The 27345-nt window shown below is 44.7% G+C and overlaps 1 protein-coding gene across 2 annotated transcripts in view; it reads right to left on the bottom strand.

The window, feature by feature from the left end:
* The window catches only part of IMPG2 (interphotoreceptor matrix proteoglycan 2), a 901957-nt gene extending 875100 nt beyond the window's left edge, over nt 1-26857 (bottom strand). For both annotated transcript variants that reach the window (XM_069637266.1, XM_069637267.1), the window contains exons 1-2: nt 26729-26857; nt 26484-26575 (exon numbers count right to left, since the gene is read on the bottom strand). In XM_069637266.1, coding sequence (XP_069493367.1) covers nt 26484-26562 — 79 coding nt within the window. In that variant the 5' untranslated portion in view covers nt 26563-26575; nt 26729-26857. The remainder of the gene's footprint in view (nt 1-26483; nt 26576-26728) is intronic.
* Between the last annotated feature and the right edge of the window lie 488 nt (nt 26858-27345).

Here is a 27345-nt window from a genome sequence, read left to right as displayed (position 1 = left end):
AGGACGAATAAACCCATTTGCCAGGTATTGATCCAGGTATTGTCGAAGGTGAAGGTTCTCAGGCTCGGTGAGGGCATAAATTCTACTACAAGGAGGAGTAGATCCAGGTATCAGGTCTATCTGGCAGTCATAAGACCTATGAGGAGGTAGAGAGTTAGCCTGATCCTTCCGGAAAACATCTTGGTATTCTAGGTATTCGGGAGGTAACTGGGGAGTCTCTGAAGAAATTGCGGCCAGTGCAACACCAGGTGGAGGGTGACAAGTAGAGACACATTCTGGAAACTGGACCGTTCTTGCTCGCCAATCGATCAGAGGATTGTGTTTCTCTAACCAAGGCATTCCTAGAATAATCTGAAACTGAGGGGCCTTGATCACATCGAACACGATCTTCTCATGGTGTCCATCTTGACTTACTAGCGTCACCTCTTGAGTGGTATGCGTTACTGGCCCGGAGGCTATCTCCGTACCATCCACCGTAGTAATGACGTCCTTTACAGCCTTGGGACAAAGAGTTAGATTCATCCTCAAAACCATTTCATGATCCACATAATTGCCGATGGCACCGCTGTCGACGTAAGCTTCAATTGCATGTAATCGATCCGGATTATCAGGGCTAATGAGGACCATAGGTATCACGAAATGCGAGGTCACGGAACTGGTTTTTACGCTCGGCAAGAGGACCTCTATTCTTGTCGGGCGAGGTCGTTTCCCTGCTCAGAGTTTGTAACTTTGGTAACTGCAGCTCCTACTGCCTTCTTGGCAGGTTTCACCGGACAGTCTCGAAGAAAGTGCCCTGAGTTTCCGCAATATAGGCATAATTGCAACTGTTTCCTCCTTTCCCGCTCCCGTTGTGTTAGAGGACCTTTCAGACCCCCTATTTGCATGGGTTCCCCAGAGTCTACTCCTTTGGAAGGAGTTGGCGGTTTGGAAAATACTCGAGCATCAAACTTGGAACGATCGACCTTCCTGTTCTGCAGCCTGTGATCTATTTGAACGACCAACTCTATGTAATCCGAACAGTCTTGTGGGGGATTCACTACTTGGGCTAAAATGTCTTTGAGCTCTCCACGTAGACCTCTATAAAACAGCGTAATCCTTTTGTCCTCAGGCCATTGAGTTTCCACTATTAGTCTATTGAAAGATGCAATATAAGCCAAAAGGTCTTGATTACCCTGTCGCAAAGAAAGAAGCTCATTGTCCAAGGCCTGTCCCTGTGAATGTCTTGCAAACAGTTTTTCCATACTAAGCTGAAAGGCTTGAAAATCATGGAGAACCGGATCATCTTGATGAACTAGAGGGATCGACCAGTCTGCCGCATTGCCACTAAGGTACGAAAGTACAAAAGCTACTTTAGCTTGATCAGTTGGAAAGGCTGCTGGCCGGCATAAGAAGTGCAACCGGCACTGATTGATAAATACTGCAAACCTCTTTGGGTCACCAGAAAATCGCTCGGGCGGAGCCAGAGGTACATTCCCAGGTAGGTTGATCTGCACTGGATTCATAGAGGATGTTGAAGGAAGATTTGCCCCTGATGCGGGTAACGGGGTCTGTCCGGCTTGTGACTGTAGCACTTGTCTAGCAAGATTGTCTGTTCTCTCCTTGGAAATAATTAGTTCCCTTCTTAGAGCATTTGTTTCCTGACGAGTTGCATGCACTTCTGCCCTTAGTTCCCCAAGTAACCGGGCTAGGGGGTCAGTATCCGAGGTTTCCATAGCGCCTGGGCGAGAGTTTTGCGGTACGCTTTGCGTTCTGTAACGCTCACCTGATTCTCGCAGGGGCGCCGGTCTTGACTGGGCGACTACCGTATCTTCAAAGGTGATGTGTAGCACCCGGTTGGCTCTTTGGGCTGGACCTCTGTGCACTGTATGCCTGACGTGTAGAGTAAGATGTCTGCAGATAGAAAATATGGGGTTAATGAACTGGGGTTATTGGGGTGTCCCTATCTCTTTCCTCTTCTCCTCTCCTGTAGACCCCCAAAGGTTAACGCTCTCACCTTAGGTAAGTGAATGCCGAGCTCTCCATCTGCCTCGGGGCAGGGTGCTGTAGCCAGTTTCTTCACTGGATAGGTAGCGCAGGCCTCTTGACTTCAGAGGACTGCTGTCCGTCGTTTACTGCACGAACGGTAAGTTTCGAGTCATTCAAATGTCTTTTTAAAGTCTTTAGTAATGATGTCTCTTGTTTTGCAGGGTTCCGGCGATGGCGGATGACGGGCTGAAGTGAGTTGAAGATGGAGCCCGTGCGATGAATAGAAGCGCCTGGAAGCACGTGAGTAAGCGCTTGTTGCCTGCTTCACGATGCGCTCTAACTGTCTTTTTATTTTGCAGGTACGAGTTCGGAGCGGCTGCAGGGTGCCGGAATACCCACTGGATTAGATGTGGAAAGGAGTAATGGCACGTGAGTATTAAAGTTCCCCAATGTCTTTAAACGCACCTTGTTTTGTCTTTCAGATGCGGATGCAGCGCCGAAGGCCTCCGGAGCGTGCGAAGAGTTGGTAAGCTTTTGTCTTTCAGATGCCGGAATGCAGTATGAAGACCTCCGGAGCGCACGAAGAGTAGGTAAGCCTTTGCCTTTCAGATGCCGGAATGCTAACCTGTTCTTTCTTGTCTTTATAGGTGTTGCTGAAGACTGGATTCAGGATGGTAAGCCTTTGCCTTTCAGATGCCGGAATGCTAACCTGTTCTTTCTTGTCTTTATAGGTGTTGCTGAAGACTGGATTCAGGATGGTAAGCCTTTTTCCTTAGGCCCAGGACTGGATGCAGAAGACACGATGAGCGTCCTGCTGCAGAGGGTGCAGAATAACGCAAAGCAAGATTCATCCACCGGGTGTGGTTTAAATAGCCTCCTGTAGTGCTTAGGTGTCTCCTTCCACAGCCACGCCTAAGTAAGAAAAGAGTTCCTGGTAAGAAAAGAGTTCCTGCCTTCCAGAAGAGTTCCAGTGTTCTAAATCTAGGGAGTGGCTCCAGCCCCACCCAACAGGAAAAGTAGTTCCAAACAGAAGAGGATCAGAGGCTCAACTGGCAGGCAAGTAAGCAGCATGGTCTGCTGCAGGTAAGTCCACCCAAGCATTATGAGCCAAGCGCTTCCAGCGCTGGGACTGGGCATATTTATGAGCCTGGTGCCACTGGCGCCAGGACTGGGTCCAAAAGGTCCCAATTGGGACTGGTTGGCACTCGGAACCTGGGTTATGGATCTGCTTCCAAGGGAGTTGGGAAAACCCTGACCTTTTGGAAGCAGAGATCATGACAATCAAGAAGCATTTCTTGAAAGTGGGAAATCTATGCTTCAGTGGAATTTGGCCTGCATCACCCTCATTACCTTAGTTGAAACCCTTGGCGAGGGCCTCCCAGAATCTTTTCGATGATTTCCCCTTACTGCTCTATCGAGCAGTTTCCATTGTGCCTCTATAAGTTGTCCCTTTTTAAATTTCAAGAGGAACCTATAGGACATTTTTAGATAGAAGAGTTGACCTGCAGTTACTAAAGCTCCCTGGGGGGTCTGGTGGAGTGCCCTTTTTGCATGTCTGCATTCAGCATTGAACCTGGGCATATTAACTCTAGAGAAGCTTTTATTGGTCCTATTATCGCACAGGGTACGTGGGGCCTTCCTGTAAATTTGAGACTCAATGAGCTCAAAAAGATGCACAATTTCTTGGTGAAGCTGTGATAATAATAGCTTGTCAAGTATCTCTAGGATATGCCCATTTTGAAACAGGATTAATATCTCAATACTTTCAATCCTTCACATTGGACAGGACCTAATGAACACCTCTTTGTTACAAGCAGCATGTGAAATGGTTGTATTTGCAACACCAGAGGATTATGATCACTCTCCATCCGATTCTGTATCTTAAAACATTTACCTTTGTAGAAAGAGAAACAATCAACCAAACAGTAATCAGTTATGGTTTTCCTCAGGCCAGCCTTAAAGGTCAGATTCGGAGGGACATCCCCCTTACATCTTTCATTGAGCTCCACTACAAACGTATTTGACCATAAAAGAGTTCATTAGGTGGCCGATTGCAGTTTGTCCCTCAAAACTGCTTCTCTTTGGGATTGTGCATACTTTTTCCACTCAGATTTTATCTATGGGGATTCCCATGTTCTGTCCGCGCATTGCATTAAAATCTCCAATCAACAATGTACAATCTTCCTCGACACTTGGCAGTCCCCTTGGGATGAAAGATTCCTCATGAAGTTTGCTTTTTGCGGGGACATAAATGTTTACCACTGTCAGGTTTTGGTCATACTGTATCTTGTCTCTAGAGAGTGACACTGCCAGTTACCTATTAATAGTATGACTTCTTTGCCATGGATGCCTAACCCTTTTGCCATCTGCCCTTTTTGGAACATTCTGATTTTACCAGAAAGATATTATAGTTGGTAAAGCTGTCTTTCAAGCAAGACTCATCTACCAACCACGTTTCCTGTGACCAGATTACATCACACAGGTTGAGCCGCTGGATTCAGTCAACATCTAACAGTTGTTTTTGATGCCAGCGATGTTCCAACGTACTATTCTCAAAATAGACCCTTGTGTGGCCACCTGTGGAATTTGTAGGGTATTTCCTAATAGCTTTGCGTTAAACAGAAGCTGGTGGTACAGAAGAGATGAATTCATACACACTCTCATTGGCATTCCTTGAGATATCACTGGGGACTAACCAGCCATTATTCTTAGACTGTGATTTGCCTCTGAAATATGCCAGTCTCTGCTAGATAGGGGTGCTTCATAAGAGGCTTGTGTATCAACACGGGAGAGCAGAGGACCTCCAGAGCTAGATTCTAGACAAAGGTCCTGTAGATGGCAGACATTGAAGCTTGAGCCCGGATAGACTTCTTTACCCACTGCCGCAAGTGCATCTTGACAGCTGAGATTGCAGCATCTGATATAGGTGTTTGCAAGCCCAAACGTAAACTGCACTCCCCACAGAACATACAGTCAAAGAGGATTCTGCAGGTGGTGAGAATTCTAAAAGAGAAGTCATCTACCCCCAGGATTTCGAAAATGGCTTTTACTAGTAGCCTTTTGTAGGTGTTCATGTTACCATGGGTACGTCCATTGAACGTGCAAATCACGTTTGTTTGGCGCCATCCTTCAAGAGGGTTGATATGAGTAGAAGCTATCTGGCCACTGGCGCCTGCTGCACTATTGCCATCACTGGAGATAGGCAGTGGTTGCTTCGTCTTATTCTCTGGCATAGGTTTTCTGTCCAAGCAGATGCGACCTTTGTTACTCTTAGAAATGCCTTAATGGGTCTCAATCCTTTTAATGCTGCTTCCTCTTATGGCATTATGGTGGCTCTCCATGGGGGCACAAAGGGGTTTCCAAAACAGGGTGGGTACAGATTAGCTGCAGTTACCAGTGACCCTTCTGTAGAGTCAGAGGATTGTCTGGATGACGAGGGCCCCACAGACAGAGTGTCTTCCTTTGTAACATTTCTTTCTGAGGTCCTCAAGGGCTTCTTGCACTAATCCCCTTTCTCTTTTTTTTGGTGAAACATTTTTATTTTGAAGAAAAAATTCATTAACAACAAGATTTGTTACATTATAACAGGACCTTTCCAAGTGGATGATATTTGGTGGACCATCCCGGCGGATTCACAGACATTACCCCCATATACACTCAATCAATTAGTCGTTCAATCTTCCCCCTCCCATTTCCCTGAAATGTTCTCTGCATTTGCAGGGCTCCCCTATGCAATATATATTCTTCTTTCTAGAGACACACAAATGTCCACATCGCAAACCCATGCACTAAACTTGGGGCGTTCCGGAGACCCCATTTCATAGGAATGTTTCGTTTTATAAGACTGATCGCCGTGGATAAAAATAACTTTTCATATTGATTGAAAGAGGTGATGCCCCAAATCCCCAACAGTAGTAGTTCTGATTCATGTGGTAACTCTGTTCCCAGGCTTATCGTCAATCTATCGAGGCATGCATTCCAGAAGCTGCAAATCGGTGGAAAGTCCCAGATGATATGAAAGAAGGTTCCCACGTCCCTCCCACGTCTTGAACAATTCAGGTTTTTGGTCTGACCCCATCTAATGAGCAAGGTGCTGGGCTAATATACCGTATGGAGAAATTTAAGTTGTACCAATCGGAATCCGGATGAGATTGCAACCTCCATGGGAAACATCCGCAGGTTCAATTAGTCCCACATCCAATTCCCATTTTGCCCTGCGCTTAATTAGCTCATGTGTAGCAAAGGAAGATATGGCCTGGTATAGTTTGTTTGTTTGTTTATTGTTTTTCTAGAGCGCGCCACACCCAAAGGTATCCGGGCGCTATACAAGACAGCTTAAAGCATATACATTCAATAGTACAGTATCAGCAGTCATTATTACAGAATCGACAGTTATAAATAATATGCAGATCACGTGAAAAAACATATCGATACAATGTATAACTCGCTAGGCGTGTGCCGGTCCAGAGGGGCAAGGAGGGACAGGACAGCCTAACAGGTTACTTGTGGGCAGTCGGATGGTACATTTAGAGTGCAGTGTCCTTGGAGAAGAGCCATTTTTTGGTGTTGGACCTAAAACTCTGTAGGTTGGAGTCAATGCGCAGGTTGTGAGGGAGGGCTTTCCATGCCTGGGATGCTTGCACTGGGAAGCTGGTGCCTCTGCCTCTTTTGAGATTGTAACGTGGTGCAACAATAAGGCAGGAGTTAGCTGATTTTGTGGGTCTGGCGGATGTTTTGGGAACAATTTTGTCTATAAGGTATTTAGGGGCGGCCTCAGAGACATTTGTGGGAGATAGAGACCAGTTTAAAGTATATTCTATCCTGGATAGAAAGACATTTATGATTTCTTCTTGTTTCTGAGATGTGGTCCTTTCTTGGGATACCCAATGCACTTCTTAGTGCATTGTTTTGTAAGGTTTGGAGTTTGATTAGAAATGTTTTGTTGGCACCTGCATACAAAGCGTTGCAATAATCAAGTTTCGATAAGATTAGTGTTCGTGCCAGGATCATGCTGCTATTGGTAGAGAGGTAGTTTTTGCAGGCATGGGTCAATTTTCAGGTGTAGGCTGTCGCTGATGCAGCGGTGTTGGCTTGCTTCTTAAAGTTTAGGGCCACTTCTAGGTGGAAGCCTAAGGTTTTAGTTTCCTTAGCAGTCATAATCATATTGCCGTCTATATTAAAGGCAGTGTAGTTAGGATTCAGTTTGTTTAGTTGAGTGGGGGCGCCTAGTATGAGAATTTCAGTCTTGTCGTCATTCAGGCACAGGCTGTGGGTAGCCATCCATGCCTGAATGACGAGCTAAACTTCATTTAGCCGGTCATTGTCCACGTCATAGTTTCCAGTTAATGGGATAAGTATCTGGGTGTCATCTGCATAGTTAATGTAGATGACACCCAAATGGTCCAAAATGTCAAAGAAGGGTTTTGTAAACACATTGTAAAGTGTGGGGGAGACGCAAGATCCTTGGGGGACTCTGCAAGTGATGGGGATGGGTCAGCTGTGTCTGTAGGGGAGAATACTCTCATCATTCTGTTGTTGAGGAAGGATTTAATCCAAGTGGTGGCCTCAGAGGAGAAGTTTGCTGCCGATGATAGGTGCTTACAAAGTATGCTATGATCAACCAAATCAAAGACAGCAGAGAGGTCTAGTAGTAGAAGTAATGCACATTGTCTGTTGTCATTAATTTGGTCAATTTGCATTTTTATATCTAATAGCGCTGTTTCCGTTCCATGGAGAGGTCTGAAACTGGATTGTCTTAGCCCCAGGAGATTATTAATCTCTAAGTAGGACTTGATCTGGAGATATGCCGCTTTCTCAATGATTTTGAGAAGGAAGGGGACTGTCGTTATAGGCCTGTGGTTGGTGGGGATGGTAGGGTCAAGGGACGCTTTTTTAAGTAAGGGGAGTACCCAGGCATCTTTCAAGTTAGTAGGAACTTGGCAAGATTTGAAGGAGGCGTTTATGAGTCTGGTGATGAAGGGGGAAAGGTCTCTGCTAGCATCTTTTATGATTTGGGCCGGGCAGATGTCGCCTTGACAGTGTGATGGTTTCAGAGAGTTAATGATTTTTTCAACCTCTGTTGTCGTAACTAGATTGAATTGGAGTTCAGGGATAGAGTTGGTGAAGAGCGAGGTGTTTAATTGCAAGGTTGAGTCAGCGGTCCTTATATTGAATCTCTTGGAGGCTATCTTTTTTTGGAGAGTCGTGATTTTATTTGCCAGGGCATTTTGAATACTGATGCACTAGTCTTTGTTTTTTAGGAGGGAGTCATCCTGGACTATGGGTGATTCAAGTTCCCTTAAGATTCCAAATAATTCCTTAATGCTGGAACTAGCATTTTGGATCCTCTCGTTATAGGTTTCCTGTTTGGTTTTTATGATCTCCGCTTTGTAGCGAGCCGGAATTTCTAAGGCTATGTCCTTGTTTTCCTTAGAGGTTAAGGTTTTCCAAGTGGCCTCACATTTCCTTTTTTCTGACCTTAAGGCTTTTAGTTGTGGTGTATACCAAGAATTAAGGTGACCTTTAGGTTTGCTTTTGCAGTTTTTCAAAGGAGCGATGGTATCCAAGGCGGTGGTCAAAGTGTTATTGAAAAGCTCAATTAATTCCTCAGGGTCTTCGGAGTTGTTAGCGTTAAGTATTGGGATCAGCAGAGGGGCTAATTTTTCAGCAGTAATGTTACTCTTGTTTCTCATGAGTAGTATTGGAGCAATGGTCTTAGGAGTTAGGGCTGGACGATTAGCATTAATTGTGAAAGTGATAAGGGAGTGGTCAGTCCAAGATTGTGGTTCAATGGCTGTAACAATAGTGTCACAATTATGGTCTGCCAGCCAATCAAGTGTTCGCCCTTCCATATGAGTAGGTTGGTTGATTTTCTGAGTGAAGTTCAGTTCGTTGAGGGAGTCTTCTAAGGATTTGGCTGGCTGGTCGTTAGGGTCAGATAGGCCTAGGTTGAAGTCCCCAAGTATTAGGATTTGAGACTTAGGTTTGGTGTTATCCGAGAGCAGTGCGATAATGTCTTCCTCAAAGTCTCCTGACAGACCCGGGGGTCTGTATATGAGGTGGATGGTGATGGTGCTGGTGTGTGAGGTAGTTATTTTAACTGTAAGCCGTTTGCATGATTTGAGGGAGGTAGTAGTTGAGGGTCTGAGTGCTAAGTTGGAGTGTGCTATGATGGCGACCCCTCCTCCTTTGCCCTTCTCTCTAGCTACTCGGGTGATGGTGTAAGACTTTGGTATGGCTAGCATCAGAGCAGGGCCAGCTGCGGCGTGAAGCCAGGTCTCTGAGACTGCTAGAGATCTAGGTTGTGGTCATTAATCAGGTCTGCTATGTCCGTTGCGTGGGCAACTAATGATCTCGCATTTATAAGTGCGACTTTGATCAGCACCGGTTTGGTTTGGGCTGGAGGGTGAGGTAGTTTATATTGGGTCTTCTGCTTCGACGTTTTGTTATACTTGGGTCTAAGTTTTTCAGGTAGAGAAGCAGTAGTAATCGAGCGAAGTCGACTAAGCACAGAGCTAGACGGCAAATTCAGGATGCGAAGGTTCTCCTGATAGAGGTTAACTAGTGGTTCTGCTATGGTGAACCTTTAGGCAAACCTGGTATTTCTGACGGTGCCTTGGCAAGGGAGGTTGGGGGTTGGCTTGGTAGCAAACCGCTCTATCCATTGCATAGGAGTAAGTGTGAGTGGGTTGTTGAGGTTGTTTGGCTGGTTAGGTATCTGTGAAATACCCATGTTTGGTGTTAGTTTGGGTAGGAAAGTGGTGGGATTAATAGCATGCAGGGTTCCTTGTAAGGGAGGGAGGAAGGTGTAGGTTTGACCTTTCAGTGGTCAGGCATTTTCATTGAGAGTAAGGTGGCGATTGGTGCAGCTGTCCGATGGTGTCCCAGTATGGCGAGACAGAGTAGCATGTTGGTAATGATCCTAAGGAAGGTCATAGTAAGGTTCATAGAGGTTGGATAGGCTAGAGCAGGGGCTGTGTTACTGGAGGTATGGCGTGTGGGCGTGAGTAGGGCGTTCTATGCAATAAGTTGCCGGCTAGGGCAATTGTTGGGATAAAACAAGTTAAGGACACAATCAGAGTCTAATACAATCAGAGTCTAATACATTGCAATATAGACAAGCAATACAGATGTCATTCAGAATAGCTTAATCTCAGTGGTGATAAGTGAATTGCCACTGGATACTTGTACATAGGTTGCCAATACATATGTGGAGGGTAGCGGTACAATGTGAAGGTGGAGGTACCCTAAAAAGGCTGGAGGTAGGTGCATAGCAGTGGTAAGTGATAGGAACAGAGTTTGGCGGCAGTCAAAAGTTAGTAATCTTAGTTACCTCCACACTATAGCTCAATGGAGGGAGCGGCCAATGGACTGTATCAAGGGACTATACCTAATATAGATGAGGGGCTTCAGCCAATGTTTTTCAAAGGGACAGTGGAAACTGGTTGTCAAACATCTATTATAGAAAATGAATCCATCAGGCTCCCAAATTCTCTACTTGTTGTATTGCAAAGAAATTAGGCATTGGCTGCTCTAGCTTTACCTGGTCGAAGGTACATAGAGTGTCAGGCCTTTATGCCATCGGGAATATTACCAATGTTGGGGCTTTGGTTGTTAGACCATTGGAAATTGAGGAGAACCTAAGAAAAAGGATAGCTAGTTCTAAATATTGCATAATGAAGCACATAAAGAGGAACCTAGGGGTACTAGACTCCGTACAATGTTCTTTCATCGCCCAATTTTTCAAAGCCTGCCACTTCAATGTGGACTAATGTTCATCATTTTTTTTAGGGGCGGTGGTAAAAGGCAGATAAGGGTTTGGGGGTTAGGGAATGGGTAAAATAGGTGGTGCAGGGGGGTTTTGGGTGGTCCCCCCACAAAAAAGAAATTTGATGAACATTTCCACGTTGAAACGCCAGGCTTTGAAAATTCTGACGATTAAATGACATGGAACCCTAGACTCCTGTTAGAATACTTGTTTGAGACGGGACGCCGCGGGCTGTTGATCAGGTCTAAGGTGTTAGGTTTATTCTATGAAATATCAAGCTTTCACCTCATCTCTTCTAAAGATATTGATTTAGTGGAGTTTGTGGAAAGTTGACACAATGATTGTGTTGTATTGAATATCCACTCTCGTATGGTATGTAATGTACAGTTGGGTGAGGCTAACAATTTAACACAATTGGGCTACAATCTTACACCATATCTTGAAACGAGTAATGACAGGGAATTTGGTAAAAAGATTGACATGGTTGATGGGTAAATTTGTCATCATAAGAGAATAATAATGCTCAATCGTGTGAAATTGGTACGGCCGGAGAAGAGTTGAAAAGTATTGAAAAACCAGCTGAGCTTAATGGGTATGGAGCAAGTAAGTGGCATTGGTAAGCACTTACCCTAAAAGAATCAATCACCCAAGTGAAGGAGTTAAAACAGCAGCTTTAGTATAGTGGAAGGATTCAGCTGCTTGTTTTGGAATTCAAGTGGCCATAAACATTTAATGAGCAATGAAGTCCTCTGCAAGATCTTATTAACCCACTCAATAATACTTCTGCAGGAAGTGTGATTAATGTCTACCCCTATAATGGATGGGTTGCAAATATGGCTACAGCCATCGATAAAGGGTAAACTGGGTCACCTATCGGGGACTCATAATAGCAGTCAGAAATGACTCAGGATTTGCCTTTATCGAACAATTTGACATTACTAGAGGAATTCTGGCAATCCATTTAAGGAACGAGGTCCCTATTGTGGTAGATGTGTTAGTTATAAATATTTACTGGCAGAGGACTCATTGCCATTTGACAGTCTTTCTCTCCAACTTAGTGCAGCTTTTGGAGAAATGGCTCCCGAGTTTCCCAGGTGGTTTGATCATATTAGCAGGAGACACAGATTCCCAATGTAAGAAAGGCATGGCCGATTGTGACTCACGTCAGGATGAAAGTGTGTGACGGGGCAGGTTATGGTGTCGTTTTGTGATGGATTGGGGACTACATGTTCTGAATGAACAAATGCAGGTAGATCAAATGAATATACCAACATGGCACAAAGGCCAACTAGGGTTGACTATTGACTTTATTTTTGTTTCTAGTAAATTGGTGGATACATGTGTTTCTTTCAATATTAGGGAAACTGACTTAAGTGACCACAATATGTTGATCTCAAGGTTTAATTTCCCTAAACAAAAAAGGGACTTCATGAATCAGCAAGAGCTGTATGTAAATGTGCAGGCAATAGAATACGGTGGTCTGATAAAAACATAGAGACCATAAACAACCAACTTAAGCTTGTAATGACTGCCACCAATATGGAACAAAAAGTAGATATGTCAAGACCATACAATATGGATTCCCTACTGAACCAGTTGTGGTCATCAATGTCGAGGTGTAGAAACATCTACCCCTTAAAGAAAAGTAGCCATAGTGCAGATAATGTAGTGGCCACCCAAAAAAGGTATTCACAGTGGGTTTGGCGCCAGAATAAACAAACAGTGGAAGATACTGAGGAGACTACATAGCTGGTGAAAAAAGAGAAACAACGCTATAAAAACTGGTTGATAAGCCATAGGCATCAGCTGTTCCAACGAGATGGTGAACTCATTCTTTCCATTCTGTTACGTAAATAAAATGTAATATTTGGCTCATTGATTAATAGTCTGGTCTCTAGATAAGGAAGTTCCCAGGCTTTAACCATTTCAGAGGAATCCTAGGTAGCACACTTTAGGAAATTGTATAATCCAAAGGAAGGTAGTCAACATTTAACAGGTCTAATTTGGGATTGCCCTTGACAGTTAAAAGTCACAATGGAAGATGTTGAAAGTGTGGTTAGAGATGCAAGTGAATCTGGGGGTGGGGGTCCTAAACAGCACTCTAATAAATGTTTAAAAAAAGATCCAGAGATGTGGGCCTGTTTATTGTTCCCATTATTTAAGGACATTGTAAATAAAAAACATATTCCACCATCGTGGAAGAACGCCTTAGCTATTCCCGTATTTAAGAAAGGTAATAAAATGGACCCATATAACTATCGGGCAATTGTACTGTTTGACGCCAACAGCAAAATCTTTGCTGCTCTGGCATTGAGAGACTTGGAAAATTGGATCCAGGAAAAGGAGAATTTAAGAGTGAACCAAATGGGTTCTTGAAGATTGATAGTGTAAGGAACTTGTGGTGGCAACAGTAAAGACAGGCATAAGTGATCACAATTCAAGGGTGTTTATTAAACTGCATCGATAGGTTGGAAAAATGCCTAATCTAAACCTAAATCTAAGTTGGGAGCAAGCATCGACAATCAAACAATAATAAGGCAGTCCTAATGGTGTCTTTGTCAAATAAAAGGGCCTATACTAATAAAAACTATTGCCAATCCTTACGCTAAATACAAAAAGAAGTGTGGGATAGTAATCATAAGAAAGAAGGAAGCATCCACAAATAATAAGTCAGGATTCGGTAGTGGGGGTCTTCCTTCCCCACGTTTTCGGCACAGGACAAGGTAGGGTTTTAGAGCACAGCACACCCTCGAGCTATGTTTTCTTGCTTTTGAGGGTCTGACGGGTTCTAAGTAAAAGTTTCAACAATCTCTTCTGTGATAGTCAGGAATCTTAATGTCCTTTTGAACAGTTCACTGTGGACATCCCTCGGCTGGGTTCACTCTTGCCAATCTTGTCAATCGCGCCTTTCTCATTCAATTCTTACGATGCAGGATTAATTTCCCTTTGCTTCACACTCATCTGTCGGTCAAAAACTTTCGACTTTACAGAGGATTTTACAAGACCCCTGTATGTGCACATTGACCCCCTTCTCGCCTTTCCCAAGGACTTCTGTTTATGTTAGTTTCAACAATCGGGTAATCTCCCAGAGTTTCCTCAGTGAGCACCCACGTGGTGCAGAACTCTCTATTGCTGGTTTTCCCCCTTTTGCATCAATCGCCCTTTATGCTTTCACAGTTCAATTAGCCGTTTGCTACTTTTCGTTCAAGACAGTTTGGTTTCTTATCAACTCTCCCCTCGACTCACTGGCTGTGATGAACTGCTTGGCTTTCTTTCTCTTTGGAGTCAAGGTTGGTACCACAGAGACAAGTGTCTCTCCCCGGCTTGGTTATCAGCAGAGGAGGGTCTTGTGTACCGTTGACATCTGCTGCAACACACGCTGGCTATTGTCTGCGTTCTTCCTATTCCTTCTGCAGTGGTTTCAAAGGGCCTAGGGCACAAAGGGCAAAGTCACTTCTCTTCTTGTCACCCTCTCGGTATGTGTCGTCTTTCTCCTCTTCTTGAACTGCCGTGCTGAGTTAGCTCTCACATCGTGCGGTCTGCCTTGCTCGTATTGTGCTCTTGTGCTCCACCTTTTATCCCTGTGGGGAAGGGAAAGGGCTATAAGGTGTGTGTGGTTCCGGTCAATTGCCTGACTTTGCCTGACCCTGGTGTTGGGACAAGTCAGGTAAATGGCTCGAGTGTTAGTCCGTCGTAGTTCGTAATATGCGAAAGTGTTTGTGTCAGAAAAGGGGGTGTTAAAGTGTTTGTGTATCTTACGTGGTAGGTTGGGGAAAAGTTGTCATAAGAAGGGGGATATTGTGTCTCATCTGTCGGTGACCCACTTCCACTCCCTGAGGACCCCCCAACCAGGTGATCCTCCCTCACTGGTCCACCCTCACAAACTGGATCTAATAGTGATGGCCGTGTCCTGGACAACTGGATGACAGACCCCCGGGGACTATGATTATCAATGCTAAATGGTGCTTCAACCTCTCTGGTCTTGACCGTGGTGCGATTTCTAAAAATACTTAACCTTTGTTAAAGAACTATGACGTTTTAGTTATTGAATTGGTTTTAAAAGATTTTTAATATTGTAATGGGTATAGGAATTGTATGGTTTCAGAGGAATTTGATGAATTGAAATGAAATATGCGGTTGTGTTTTAAAAATGAATTTGCACATGGGTTTTATGAAATTGTAAGGTTTTAAATGTTTTAAACCAAACATAATACAAAAATATATATATATGCTCTGGTAAGACATTTATTTCTAATGGCGAGCATTGTGGGATTTCACGGAAATCTATTATATATTACAAAGGGCATGAGATAGCTGAAAGTAGTGGCAGTGTTCTTTATTGGATAGTCCGTATGGGAAAAGTCCAAAAAGACTGAATCCATTCGTACGAATACTACGTACGAATACTACAAAAGACCGAAAAGGCCTGTACCATTCATCTAAATGGGAAAATACTGAACATGAGGAGCAGGTGTTGCCGGGGTGTCCCCCGCTCCCAAAATTTGGCATTTTCGGATTCGGGGTTGCAGAGTTATACATAGGGGGGTCCCGCATAGGGAACAGCCCTATGCACAAAGAAAACAAAAAAAATGTGAAAGGACCCTCCAGCGCCGGTTCCCAAGCACGTAAGTGAAGAGAACCAGCGTCGCAGAGGGATGTTGGGGACGGCCGCCCACAGGTAAGTAGGGGCGCAGGGGCAAGGGCAAAGTCTGAAATGTTCAGGCGAGAGAACACCGGAAGTTATTTTCGGAAAAATTACTTTTGGCCTTTTCCCCCTCAAACTTTTCAGCTACGGTCTTTCAACCCCAATCCATCCGTATGTCTGTTGTAACTCAGCAAAGGGCACAGGCCTTCCTTCTTTTATCACGTCAGGACAATAGAATTAACCCATGTATTGAATCTGCCGATTTTGTTAACTTTGGGCATCTGTGCATTGTCCCACAGCGGTTGTGTCAATGCCAGTTTGTTCCTCCAACCAATGTGTTTGTGTGCTTCCTTCCATATCCGTAGTTGTTGTGTCGTTCCAGGAAGGAATAGTTCCCCATTTTTCCCATATAGGATTTGTATTAGTCTAATCCCACCCCATCCATGCTTTCTCAGGCTTCATATGAGGCAACTATGGATTGCCATGAAGCCAGTGATTAATCGTTGCTAGCTGACTCACCCAGTAGTAGTTGTTGCACATTTGGTAGCCTGATGTCGTCCTCCTATATCGAGCATTGTAGCGTGGCGAGGGCAATGCAAGGTTGTTTACCACTCCATAAAAGTTCCCGAAGGACAGTATCAATCTCATAAGATTCTTGCTTAGAGATCACATACCGGCAGTTTTGAAGAATGTAGCTATAGCTGGGCAAGGTTAGCATTTTAAACAAGGCGGCCCTCCCAAGTAGAGTTAATGGGGGAGATGTCCAGTGTTTTACATCATGTTGAAAGCGTTCTATAATAGGGTGAAGATTATGGCGGGGACACCTTGAGTGATCAGAGCCAATATGTATACCCAAATATTGAAAGCCATCTTTTTTGGTGAGGTATGGGCAATCGGGAGGAATAGCTAGGTTGTCTCCTTGCATTGGCAAAAATACAGATTTATTCCAATTCACTTTCAACCCACTGAATGTTTCATATTACTGAAACCTTCTTCAGGACAGGATTGGATTGGGTTTCCCATATATATCAATAAATCATCAGCATGTAGTGAGACCCTATCCTCCCATTCGATTGCCCATCAAAAGCCTATCAATACTTGGTTGGTTCTGAGTTGTCCGAATCACCTTTCTCGGAAGAATCACATCTAGGGCACCCATCATAGATGTTTGATAGGCTTAATCCACCACTAAATAGGGCATCATTTGGTTGCTGGGTGACAACCACAGTGCCTACTAGAGCTTTTCAACAACCATTTCATTATTTTGATACACTTATCCAGACGGGCAAGGCCCTTATTTCTTGCAATCAACTGAGCATTAATTACATCAATCGACTTTTCGAAATTCTTTGGCGAATCTGCATGCACTGAGAGTGGGGAAAGCGAAAACAAGACTTCTTCTAATTTCTGGTGCAGAAAACTAGGACACTATGCCAAAGGGCTCACTAAAACTTGTACATTTGGAGTGAGAACCCCCCCCCCCCCAAGACCTGATACTGGAGGTGTTGGAAGGGAAGGGGCCTCACAGTCCTTTGCTTGTTGGACTCCCAAATAATTCACGCAATTTCAGCAGTAAAAGGGGTCACTTGTCTCAGAGTAGAGCAGAGGAAAGTATAAACTGTGTAAATAAGATTGGAGGTGACATCTAGGGAGAGATGAAGGAGTGTATTGAGGAGGAGGAAGGTAGTGACATCTAAGGAGAGGAGGGGGGAAGATGATGACATCTGAAGGCAGGTAGAGAAGTGCGTTGATGAGGAGGAAGAAAGGATCAGAGGCAGAGAAGACCAAAGGAAGTTGAGAGAGAAAGAGACACTTCCCAAGACTGAGGAGTTTGAGCGGAGAATGGGTGGAGGTATAAGAACATGGCAAAGCGCTGAGGAGGTAAAAGTTAGAGAAGGGGACGAGGAGAGAGCAAGAAGTAATTAAATGTTCCCCTTAGATACGAGTTGGTAGATAAGGACAGATGTTTCAGGCTAAACCTATGATCATAAAACTGGGAGGTGAAGAAAGCTCCCCAGAAAGGGTCTTCAAAAAAGCACAGATGATCAGCCTCTTGGAGTAGGCTCTGGCTCTCATACTGATATCACTCAGTCATAACTTCATTCACTTCATTCACTGTCTAGGCCTAATGTGTGGGTGCATGTGAGACACCATGCACGGGGTATCGCAGCACTCAAGGATAAGGAGAGCACCTGAATCTACAGAATAAAGGGCCAAGAAAGAGGTGACTGAAAAGTGAAATGTCCCTGGAAGTGATCTCACATTAAGGGATACGAAACTCAGAAATGTGCTGTTTGAACTACATGGAGAAGCCACCCTATTGGTGCATTAGATTTTTGTTATTTGGCTCACTTGTGTAACAGACTATAATAAATCTGTATATTTGGAACCTAAACATCTATGTCTGCCTCATATTGATCATCCCAGTTGGCTTTGTGACCGTGCCCATCTTCAATTTTATGTTGTGTATGACCCCCTCAGCATCCCATAGCAACCCCTGCACTGTCCCATAGACTAGTGGCCCAGGGGTGGATAATCCTGGCAAGATGCCACTGTCCCTCGCCTTTATTTATTGTCATCATCCTTACCTCTCCAAAGCACCAGAGATATATAGAGGTAATGCCACTGGAATAGGACTTCCAGGTTCAACATGAGTGATGGCATTACAGGAGGATATAGCAATTACAAGAAGTGTATTTATGTGCTATTGAAAGCCATGAACAAGAATTGTTTTTAACATATGGCACTGGCCATTGTGTTGTCTGAAAAGAATTTGTTTTACTATGGGCTTTAGAAAAAAATGTGTAAACAGTTAATAAAAATATACACAGCAGCCACGAAGAATAGCTAGTGCCATACATCTCAATTTCCATATCTGATTGCACAGAGTGGGCAACGTATATAGCCACAATTATGGAACATGTTTGAACAAGGAATTGCCATGGTGGTTCCCAGAGCACATAACAGTAATAAAGTCTTCTTTTGTATTTGGCTTCATATAGCGCAAACCGGGCGACAATTTGGGCTATACAAGTAATTTGAGGTTAGGTTAACACCAATACAAAATGACTTAAATGGCTCTTATAAGTAGCTTATGAGAATTTGTGAGAAACTCATGGGATTTTGGGAACAACAATAAGAACTTTGTGTGACTATGCCTTCTCCCTGGCCTCATCAGGAAGGAGGGGTGGGCGGAGACAAAGGGAATTCCAAAGATCATGGCCATTAATTGTTCTGGCGTATTGATGGCAGCCATGGGTCACCCGCCTTACCTCACCGTTGGCGAGGCTCGTTTATCTCTCTCATTCACCAGAGGGGAGGCTCGTTCATCTCTCTCATTCACCAGAGAGGAGGCAAGACCCTCACTTCATTGTGTCGGATGGAGTACAGTGGCCCAGACTGGAAAGGACGCCGATGGGATGAACCCGATCCAAAAGAGGAGCTGCTAAGCGGCAACTCGATTCTCCTTGTAAAGCTTGGGCATCTCTGAAACAATGTGGCGCCAGTTACAGCTACAACTTCGGAACCTCATGTGGTAAAAAAACAGACCTAAACCCCCCACACATAAATCTATCTTCAACACCGGGTGGTGGGCTGTCAATTTCCCAGACCTCTGTGAAGACTTGCGCAGAAAGAGGCCGCTTTTTAAAATCTATCAGCTGCACATACATTGCCCGGGAAGAAAAGAAGGAGTCAGATAAGTTAAGCGCAGCGACCCATTCAGGACAGATGGATAAGGATATGAGTCATTAGCAGGAATTAAACATTGTGGGTATTCCGGGTGAGGTCAGAAGCAGGAGTGGAGGAGGACCAAAACACCAACAGCAGAAAGGAGGGAGAAGCGGTATGTGGCGAAAGAATTTAGAATGATATTTGAAGGAAAGTGGCAGTGGTTCTACAGTCCGAATGGCGAGTAAAGAGAACAAGTTAGTGTAAGGAGTCAATGTAAAGTGAATGACATTGGGCGAGAGAAGGGTGTTTGCGTAGTTTGGTGGGAGGAGGGGAGGAGGCAGTAGTGGGAGGAGAGTAGTAGTTGGAGGAGAAGAGGAGTAATGCAGTAGGAGGAGACTAGTAATGGGAGGATGAGCGTAGTGGCAGGGAAAGGAGAGTAGTAATGGAAGGACGAGAGCAGCAGGAGGAGGATAATAGTGGGTAGGGTTAAGTAGTGAGAGGAAGAGAGTAGTAGTGGGAGGAGGAGAGCAGCAGGAGGAGAGTGGGAAGAGCTGAGTGGGTGTGATTGAACTAGCTTGAATACTACAGTCGATTGGACTAGCCGGAGTACTTCATAGAACACTTACATCTGGCTAGAGTATGGAGAGACAGAAAGTCTTTGAGGGAGTTAGATAGCCAGTACATAGGGAAACCATTTTAGGCTAAGTGAGGAAGCAGACAGTAGGGGTCACCAATCAGCAGCACTAACCTGGAGTTATGGACACTTAGGTTAGGATGAGTTCCCAAGATAGACGAGAGCGAGGGAGAGAGTGAGTGGGTGGGACAGCCCTTGGGTCCATAAAGTACTAATAAACACCCAAGAATGGTCTTTGAGTCTCCCACATATTTTGCCATCCGTGATAGATCGTGTGAGAGTGGGATTTCGATTGGCCCTGATACAGAGGTCGACCAACACCAGAAAACATGTTAAGGATTAAGAGGATAACCATGACTGCCAGGCTTCGGGGCTGCAGGTGTGACGTCTATGAAGATGAGGATGTTATGAATTCTCCTTGAACTCAGGCCATGGTGCTGACCAGCTTGAAGGTGGAATTACCGGACGGAACCTATGGGAGAGTGGCACCGAAATCTGGTTTGTTTCGAGGTTGGAGCTGGAGTAATCAATAAGGACTATTGGGGCTCGGTCAAGGTTATCCCATTGAACCATGGGAACATTCCTTTTACAGTAAACCAAGGCCCACTGAACGCACAATTGGTTTGTAAACATATACTTATCGCGGATATAGAAGTCAAACACTAGACCCTATGGAACAATCAGAAGCCTGTTTTCTTGGGAACTAAGAGAGTGCCAAGGACCTGCCGATAGACCACAAGACCTGGCTGGGCCAGCTTCAGCCGCATTTGCTGTAGCCCAATGAACAGATCCTCTTTTGGAACATGCTTAGAAAAACTTGTTCTCCAAAGAGGAAATTTGCACCTTGAGAACCCCGGAACCCTCAAGGAGATGGTATTAACTGTTATCAACTCTGGTACCACAGCCTTTCTGGAAGGCTGTACTGGAGTTGGTACACTCAAATTTAACAGCCGGAAATTAGGGACTGGAGATGACCCAGAAGACCTTAATTAGCCTGTTCCATTGTCCAGGGGTCTAAAGGGGTCTAGGTTAAGACCAATTACTCTTGCGCCTGCTGTCCAGTATGCCAATAGACCTTCTCAGACAATGTTCCCAATACACTGCTTCAACCTTTACCCATTCTTGAAATACCTTTTCATTTAATTGGGATGGACGTGGTTGGTCCGCTAGAACCTTCGACATCCAGTCACCGATATATCCCAGTGATCGTCCACTATGCAAGAGGTCTTCCCAAAGGGTATTAATACAACCAAAGTGATAATGAAGGTCATCAACCTGTTTTTCACACAAGAAGGCTCCTTGTATGACATTTTAACTGGCCAAGGGACTAGCTTTATGAAGGAACTGATGAAGATTCCAACTTAACTCTAAAGCCCTCCGTGTAGCACCCTCAAATGGATGGTCGAGTTAAATGATTCAATCAAACCCTACAGCATATCCTTCGAAATCTGATCAATGAAACTGGGATAACCTGATTCCTTGGGCACTATTTGCTGTAAAGAAGACCCCTCCCACAGGCTGCCACAGGATTCTCTCCTTTTCAGCTTGGGTATGGCCGGAACCCAAGATACATCTTCAATATTCTGTGCGAGGAGTGGAAGGAATAAACAGCTGAGACTCCCAGTGACAACCTGATAATCCAGAAAACACGGCAATACATGGGGAAGGTTCAGAAGTTAGTGAAGGTACATCTCCAAAAAGCGCACCAAGAAAACACATACAACCAGGGAGCTAATCTATGCCTGTTCCAGGTAGGAGACCAAGTGATGGTGTTACTGCCTCCAACCCAAATAAGCTGCTCACTCACCGGGACACACCATTACAGAGATGGTTTCTCTGTTGTCCTACAAGGTACACCATGACAATAGACTCAAGCCATCCCAGTTGCATCTAATTAATAAATTAAAAGCCTGGCAAGAAAATAGTAATCCCCAGCTACTGGTTGTATCGATGGAAGTAAGTGGGGTGACTTTTACTACCGGTTTGCACATCAAGGAACATCAAGAGCTCACCCAATTGGTTTAGCGGTATGCAGAAATGTTTTCATCCCAGCCAAGCAGAGTGCAAGGGAGTCATCCATCATATACACACTCCACCAGGAAGGGTAATTCAGCTAAAACCATATTGACTACTCGAAGTCTGTAAACATTTACGGGAGGAACTTTCAAAAATGCTTGTCCTGGGTGCCATAGAATGGTGATCTCTGGTGGTTATTGTTCCAAAGCCAGATCAGCCTCGGAGATCTTGTATTGCCTCTTGCAGACTTAACAAGATCGCCCATGTTGATGCCTACACAATGTCAAAACAGATTGATTTTTCAACCCCAGAGATATTCTTCTAGTTTATGGTGTTACCCTTCAATCTCCGTGGGCCACTGGCAACTATCCAACACGTGCTGGACCTGGTTCTGGCCCCCTTGTTGATTCCATGCTGGTGCCTATCTTGGTGATATAATAATATAGAGCACAAGCTGGAAAGATCACCTCAATGACATTTGTACCCAACTTCAGAATGCGCACCTGACTGCTAACCCCAATAAATGCCATCTTGCCCTTAACATCAGTGCAATATTTGGGCTTTTAAGTCAGGAATGGCAACGTATTACTGCAGCAAGTCAAGGTGGAGCCACCCCAGACAAAAAGGGATATCCAAGCCTTTTTGAGAGTCACAGGCTATTACTGTCAATTCATACCCACATTTTTCGAGATACCAGTCCACTGACTGATGGCCTAAAAAGGGAATTCCCCAACAAGGTCCCATGGGATGAAACAGCCCAGACGTCCTGTGAACAGCTTAAAGAGGTTGTGTGCAAGCAACCCGTTCTCGTTTTGTCAGACTTTAAGAAGGAGATCCTCCAATAGATTGACGCCTCCACAGTAGGATTAGGTGCTGTACTATCCCAACTGGAATAGGGAGAAGAAAAGGCTATCATATATATCAGCCGAAAAAGTTCAGCTATGTGAATAAAAATGACGCGGTCGTTGAACTGGAAGCGTTGACCATCATATGGGCTGTCTACAGTTTGAGATATTACCTCACAAGTAGAAAATTACAACTTATCCCAGACATGCTCCACTAGTTTGGATGGCCTGGAATAAAGACGACAACCACCATAGCTTAAGGTGGTTCCTGGACTTACAATGCTTTTCCTTTCATGTTGAGCATTGAGCAGGGCAGAAACAGTTTAATGTTGATTTGCTTTCCCTTTTATCCCAGGTAACCAAACCTCAGTGAGAGCCAAAGGATGAAGACTTGGAATAAAGGGTGGAGGTATGTGACAAAACCTGATCCATGGCCTCAACTGGAAGGAAGGGTGCAGGGAAATCTAGGGATCATGTCCATTAATTGTGTGCACATCATTAATGGCAGCCATGGGTCACCCGCCTTTCCTCACCGCTGGAGAGGCTCTTCCATCCCTCCCGTTTACCAGGGGGGGGGACAGGCTCCCCAGCGCATTGTGTCCCAATGCAGGCCGCACCGAGGCTGGAGAAGATGACCACGGGATAAACAAGAAACCAAAAGAGGGGATGCTTTGCAGGGACATGACCCACTGCGTAATGCTCCTGGATCTCCGAAGCAATGTCGTGCCACAAGTAGCTACAGCTTCGCACCCCAGGAGACCTAGCAGCAGACCAAGTCCCCACACATTAATTTATCTTGAATGCCACGGAGAGCTGGCAATTTTCATAACCTCTGTGGAGACAAGCACAGAGGGAGTGGGCAGGGTTTGTATCAGCTGCACATACATTGCCCAGGAAAGAAGGAAAGAGTCAGATTGTCTAAGGCTATCAACCCAATCAGGAGAGACAGACAACGATATGTGTCACGAGCACAAAGTAGACACTATGGGTTTTCCAGGTGAGGTCAAAAGCAGGAGTGGAGGAGGGCCAAAAGACTAACAGGAGGAAGGAGGGAGCAGTGGCTTGTGGTGGAGGCAGTTGGAAAGATACTGGAAGGAGGGTGACAGGTATTCTGCAGTCTGAGTGTGCGTGTTTATGTGGCGAGTGAAGAGAAGAAGTTAGTGTAAGGAGTGAATCTGAAGTGAATGACAACAGGTGAGAGAAGGGTGGTTGCATAGTTTGGTGGGAAGATAGTACTGGGAGGGGAAGCGAAGCATTAGGAGGAGTAGAGTAGTAGTGGGAGGAGGAGAGGAGTAGTGGGAGGAGTAGTGTAACAGCAGGAGGAGAGTAGTACAGAAAGGGGAGTAGAAAAGTGAAGTGGGAAGGGTGGTAATATCAACGGTGGAGGCGAGGAGTGGGAGTGAAAGATCTGAGGGACGCAGTACTGGTGGGAGGAGTAAGGCAGAGGGACTGGCAGTAAGAGCAGACAGGAAGAGCTGAGTGAGTGTGATTGAACTAGTCTGAATACTTCATCACAAATGCAAGGCACTTTGCAAGCCTCTATAGAACACTAAGATCTGGCTAGAGTAGGCAGAGATAGGCCATCCCTGAGGGAGTTAGATAGCCAGCACATGGGGAAGGCATTATTAGCCTAAGTCAGCGACCAGACAGTAGGATTCACCGATCAGCAGAGCTAACCTGGGGTCACTGATACTTGGGTTAGGGAGGGATCTTAAGTTAGAGAAGAGAGGAAGGTGGCCCCTGTGGCCCACAAAGTACTAATAAACTCCCCTGAACAGTCCTTGAGTCTTACAAATATTTTTGCCCTCCGTGACATTTGTAAGGACTTATATGAATTCCAAATACTTATTGAATTGTTATCAAATCTTATACGTTTAAAGTAGGATTTGTGTATGATCTTATAATATTCGGATAATATCCTTATAAGAAAATAAATCAGACTTGTGTATGGGCAGAGGCCAGTGGAAGGTGAAGGTTATAAGCTTAGATATTGCATACTACGGGGTGGTATATACCTAGGAGTAGCAGGTGCTAAGTAGCCCCTTGATATTTCCTGAAGGCAACCTGTGGAAGGCGCACATTTGCATGGGCCACATCACTGGGCGAGGTGGCACTCGGCGCAGCTGGCATATCAAGTAGAAATAATGCCTCGTGGCAAATCGGGGAGAGAGAGGCACATTTGTAATAGCCCGGATTCCACAATAAACACCGCCCTGCAATGCGCATGCTCGCCTATTTAATCACACAACAGATAGGCTCAGGGAACCCCCTTGAACAGCTGACTCTGGCCTTTCCTCTAACTCCGTCTTTGCCTAATGTATCTGCTATCCTTGTGACAACACACGTTATGTTCAGCCCCCTGCCCCTACATCGTTCTATATAATCCCTTCCCAGGCTGTGCTTTTGTGTCGTAACCCGAGTCCCATTTGAATTAGCGGGTTGGTTTACCTCACAGAACAGCTCACATCTCATGTCTATTTAAATTAATCCTCGTAATGCGACTACCTCTATTTTCTCGAATATGTGTATTTACGTTGCCTCTTTTTTAGGTTGCCTATTGATATACGTACTTTTGAAAATGTATAGCAATGGACCTGAATTACCAATGTATTTAATTTGCAACTGTCCAGTGTTCCACAATTAACACAATAATCAAACATTAAAAAGGGTGCACCGGTGCTGAGCTTAAACTCGGTGCGGAATAGTATATGACCCATCTATTTCAAGAGTTGTATATTGCGCAAGCATGAATTGCCTGCTTCCAGATGTCATCATTTCGAATAATGTTTGTGTAGACACACACGCATTTATGTTTCCACCCATAACCGTCACCATCGTTGTTTAATTATCTCGCGTTGGTTATGAGGGCGAGAGTCGATTCCTGGTGAGTTTGACAGTTTGAAGCATTCAAATGAAACCGCTTCTGCCGTCTGGCGCACGATGGCGCACATGGCCTGTCCTTCCTCACAGGGCCGCGGCCTCGCATCGCCACATAAACACGGTGAAAAAAATTCCAAGACAGTTCGTGGGATTTAGCATATCTTTTCAGAATTGAAAAGGGTGCTAAACCAAAGGAAATCCTGTTCTGTGAGTGCGCTAGGGGGGTTGCTAGCTATATTTGACGGTCCTTTGGATCAGCCTCATTTTTCTTCATCTGATAGACACTTTTACTTAATATTAAAATGCAATATAAAATCTGAACAAGCAGAAAACATGTAGGGAGAAATCCATACATACACATGGGCCGAAAGTGAGATGAACATACGTGACAACTGCCCGATTCATTGGAACGCGTGCGTTTTTTCAGTATCGTTTTTCTCGCAAACGATAAACTTGTATTCCTTAGGTAAAACGTAATCGGAAATATATGTATTTGCCAAGTCATATGAAGAAATACAAGATTTTGAAACACTGTAATCCAAAGCAAACATGTCGCTATCTGGGACCCCTGTGCATACCCCGCAACACACAGGTTTTGGAATGAATGAATTATCCCCCTCCCCCCGCCCCATACCCCCCTCCTGTCCGTTCATTTCAATATGTGCTCTCTCTCCCACCCAAAACAAAAGTCTCCCTTTCTACCCGCCTTGGGGAATTAAAAGGTTGAGGTGTATTTATAGAATGTACTCAGCATGGTTTAAATATGGGGTATTTAACCCATCCATAGCACTCTGTGTATCCATCTCACGCAAATTCATTTCACAATTAGGTGGTATTTTGAAAATGGGACGTATTCACAACACGGCATGCTTTTAGCATTACCACGATACTACCAATAAGGCTCGTGGCGCATCTTGGCGAGTTTGTCTTCACCCGTAGCTGAATTTATAATAGTAGGACGCACTCAACGAGTTGCCTTTCATACCCAAAGCACTTCTCGTGAGAGTCTATGTGATATACACAGCCACATATGGATTTCAACCAAAGCCATGTCGTTACCTGCAAAGGTTTCAAGTCCTGTTTTCAGGAAGACGCATATCAAAATTCCCAGGGACATGTTCCAAGAGAAGGCCACCATCTTCCAATTTTACCTAAAGAAACAACAAGGCAAAGTCAATTCAGCGCCATTTCACCTGCCACTGTCGCCTCTGTTAGGACTGCTAGGGAGATAAGCTGTATAAGCAGCAAAGGCAATGTTTCTTCTAAGTAACAAATACTCATTATCAAACTCAGAAGGTACTCACCCAAAAGGCCCTCCAACTCTGTTTTCCCTCCTTGTCTCCTCACGGCATGAACCCCGAAATGCTTCGTCTGCCAACAGGGCGCCGAGAGATGACAGCAGCTCATCAGTAAACAGATGGGGCTGAAGAGACAATTCTTTTAGGTTTAATCTGCTCAGCTAAGCTCTTTACCGCAGCTTGTCTGGTTGTTAACAGGCAGCCCCGGCAAGGACAGGCGCTTCAACCATAATTAACTATATCGGGAATATTACGCGCTCCTCAAATGCCGCTTCTTACTACAGCAAACAGGCTTTCCGGGATAACGCTGGCCTTCATAGTATGTGTGACAGGAAAGCGGTGAAATCGTTGATGGAAAACTTCCTGCAGGGTTTCAGTTAAGCCTCCTCGGACATTTTGATGTTCAGAAAAAGCCACCTATCTTCCAAATATAAGGTCGTGAAGTGAAATACTTGAGTGGATAGCACACCGTGTTTAAAATATGACTTCCAGTTCTGGTACCTGAGAGGCATTCTTAAATATCGAATGTTTCAGGAGTTCTTCATTCACTGTGAGCACGTTGGGTGTTATGCAAACCCAATTGCTGATTTACTTTACGTTGTGTTTTCAGGCAGGAGAAATCT

Source organism: Ambystoma mexicanum, chromosome 7p (genome assembly GCF_040938575.1).
Source record: "Ambystoma mexicanum isolate Mex_15411 chromosome 7p, UKY_AmexF1_1, whole genome shotgun sequence".
NCBI classification, from domain to species: Eukaryota; Metazoa; Chordata; class Amphibia; order Caudata; family Ambystomatidae; genus Ambystoma; species Ambystoma mexicanum.
Note: the sequence above shows the minus strand (reverse complement) of the source record. Positions and strands in the feature narration are given on the sequence as shown.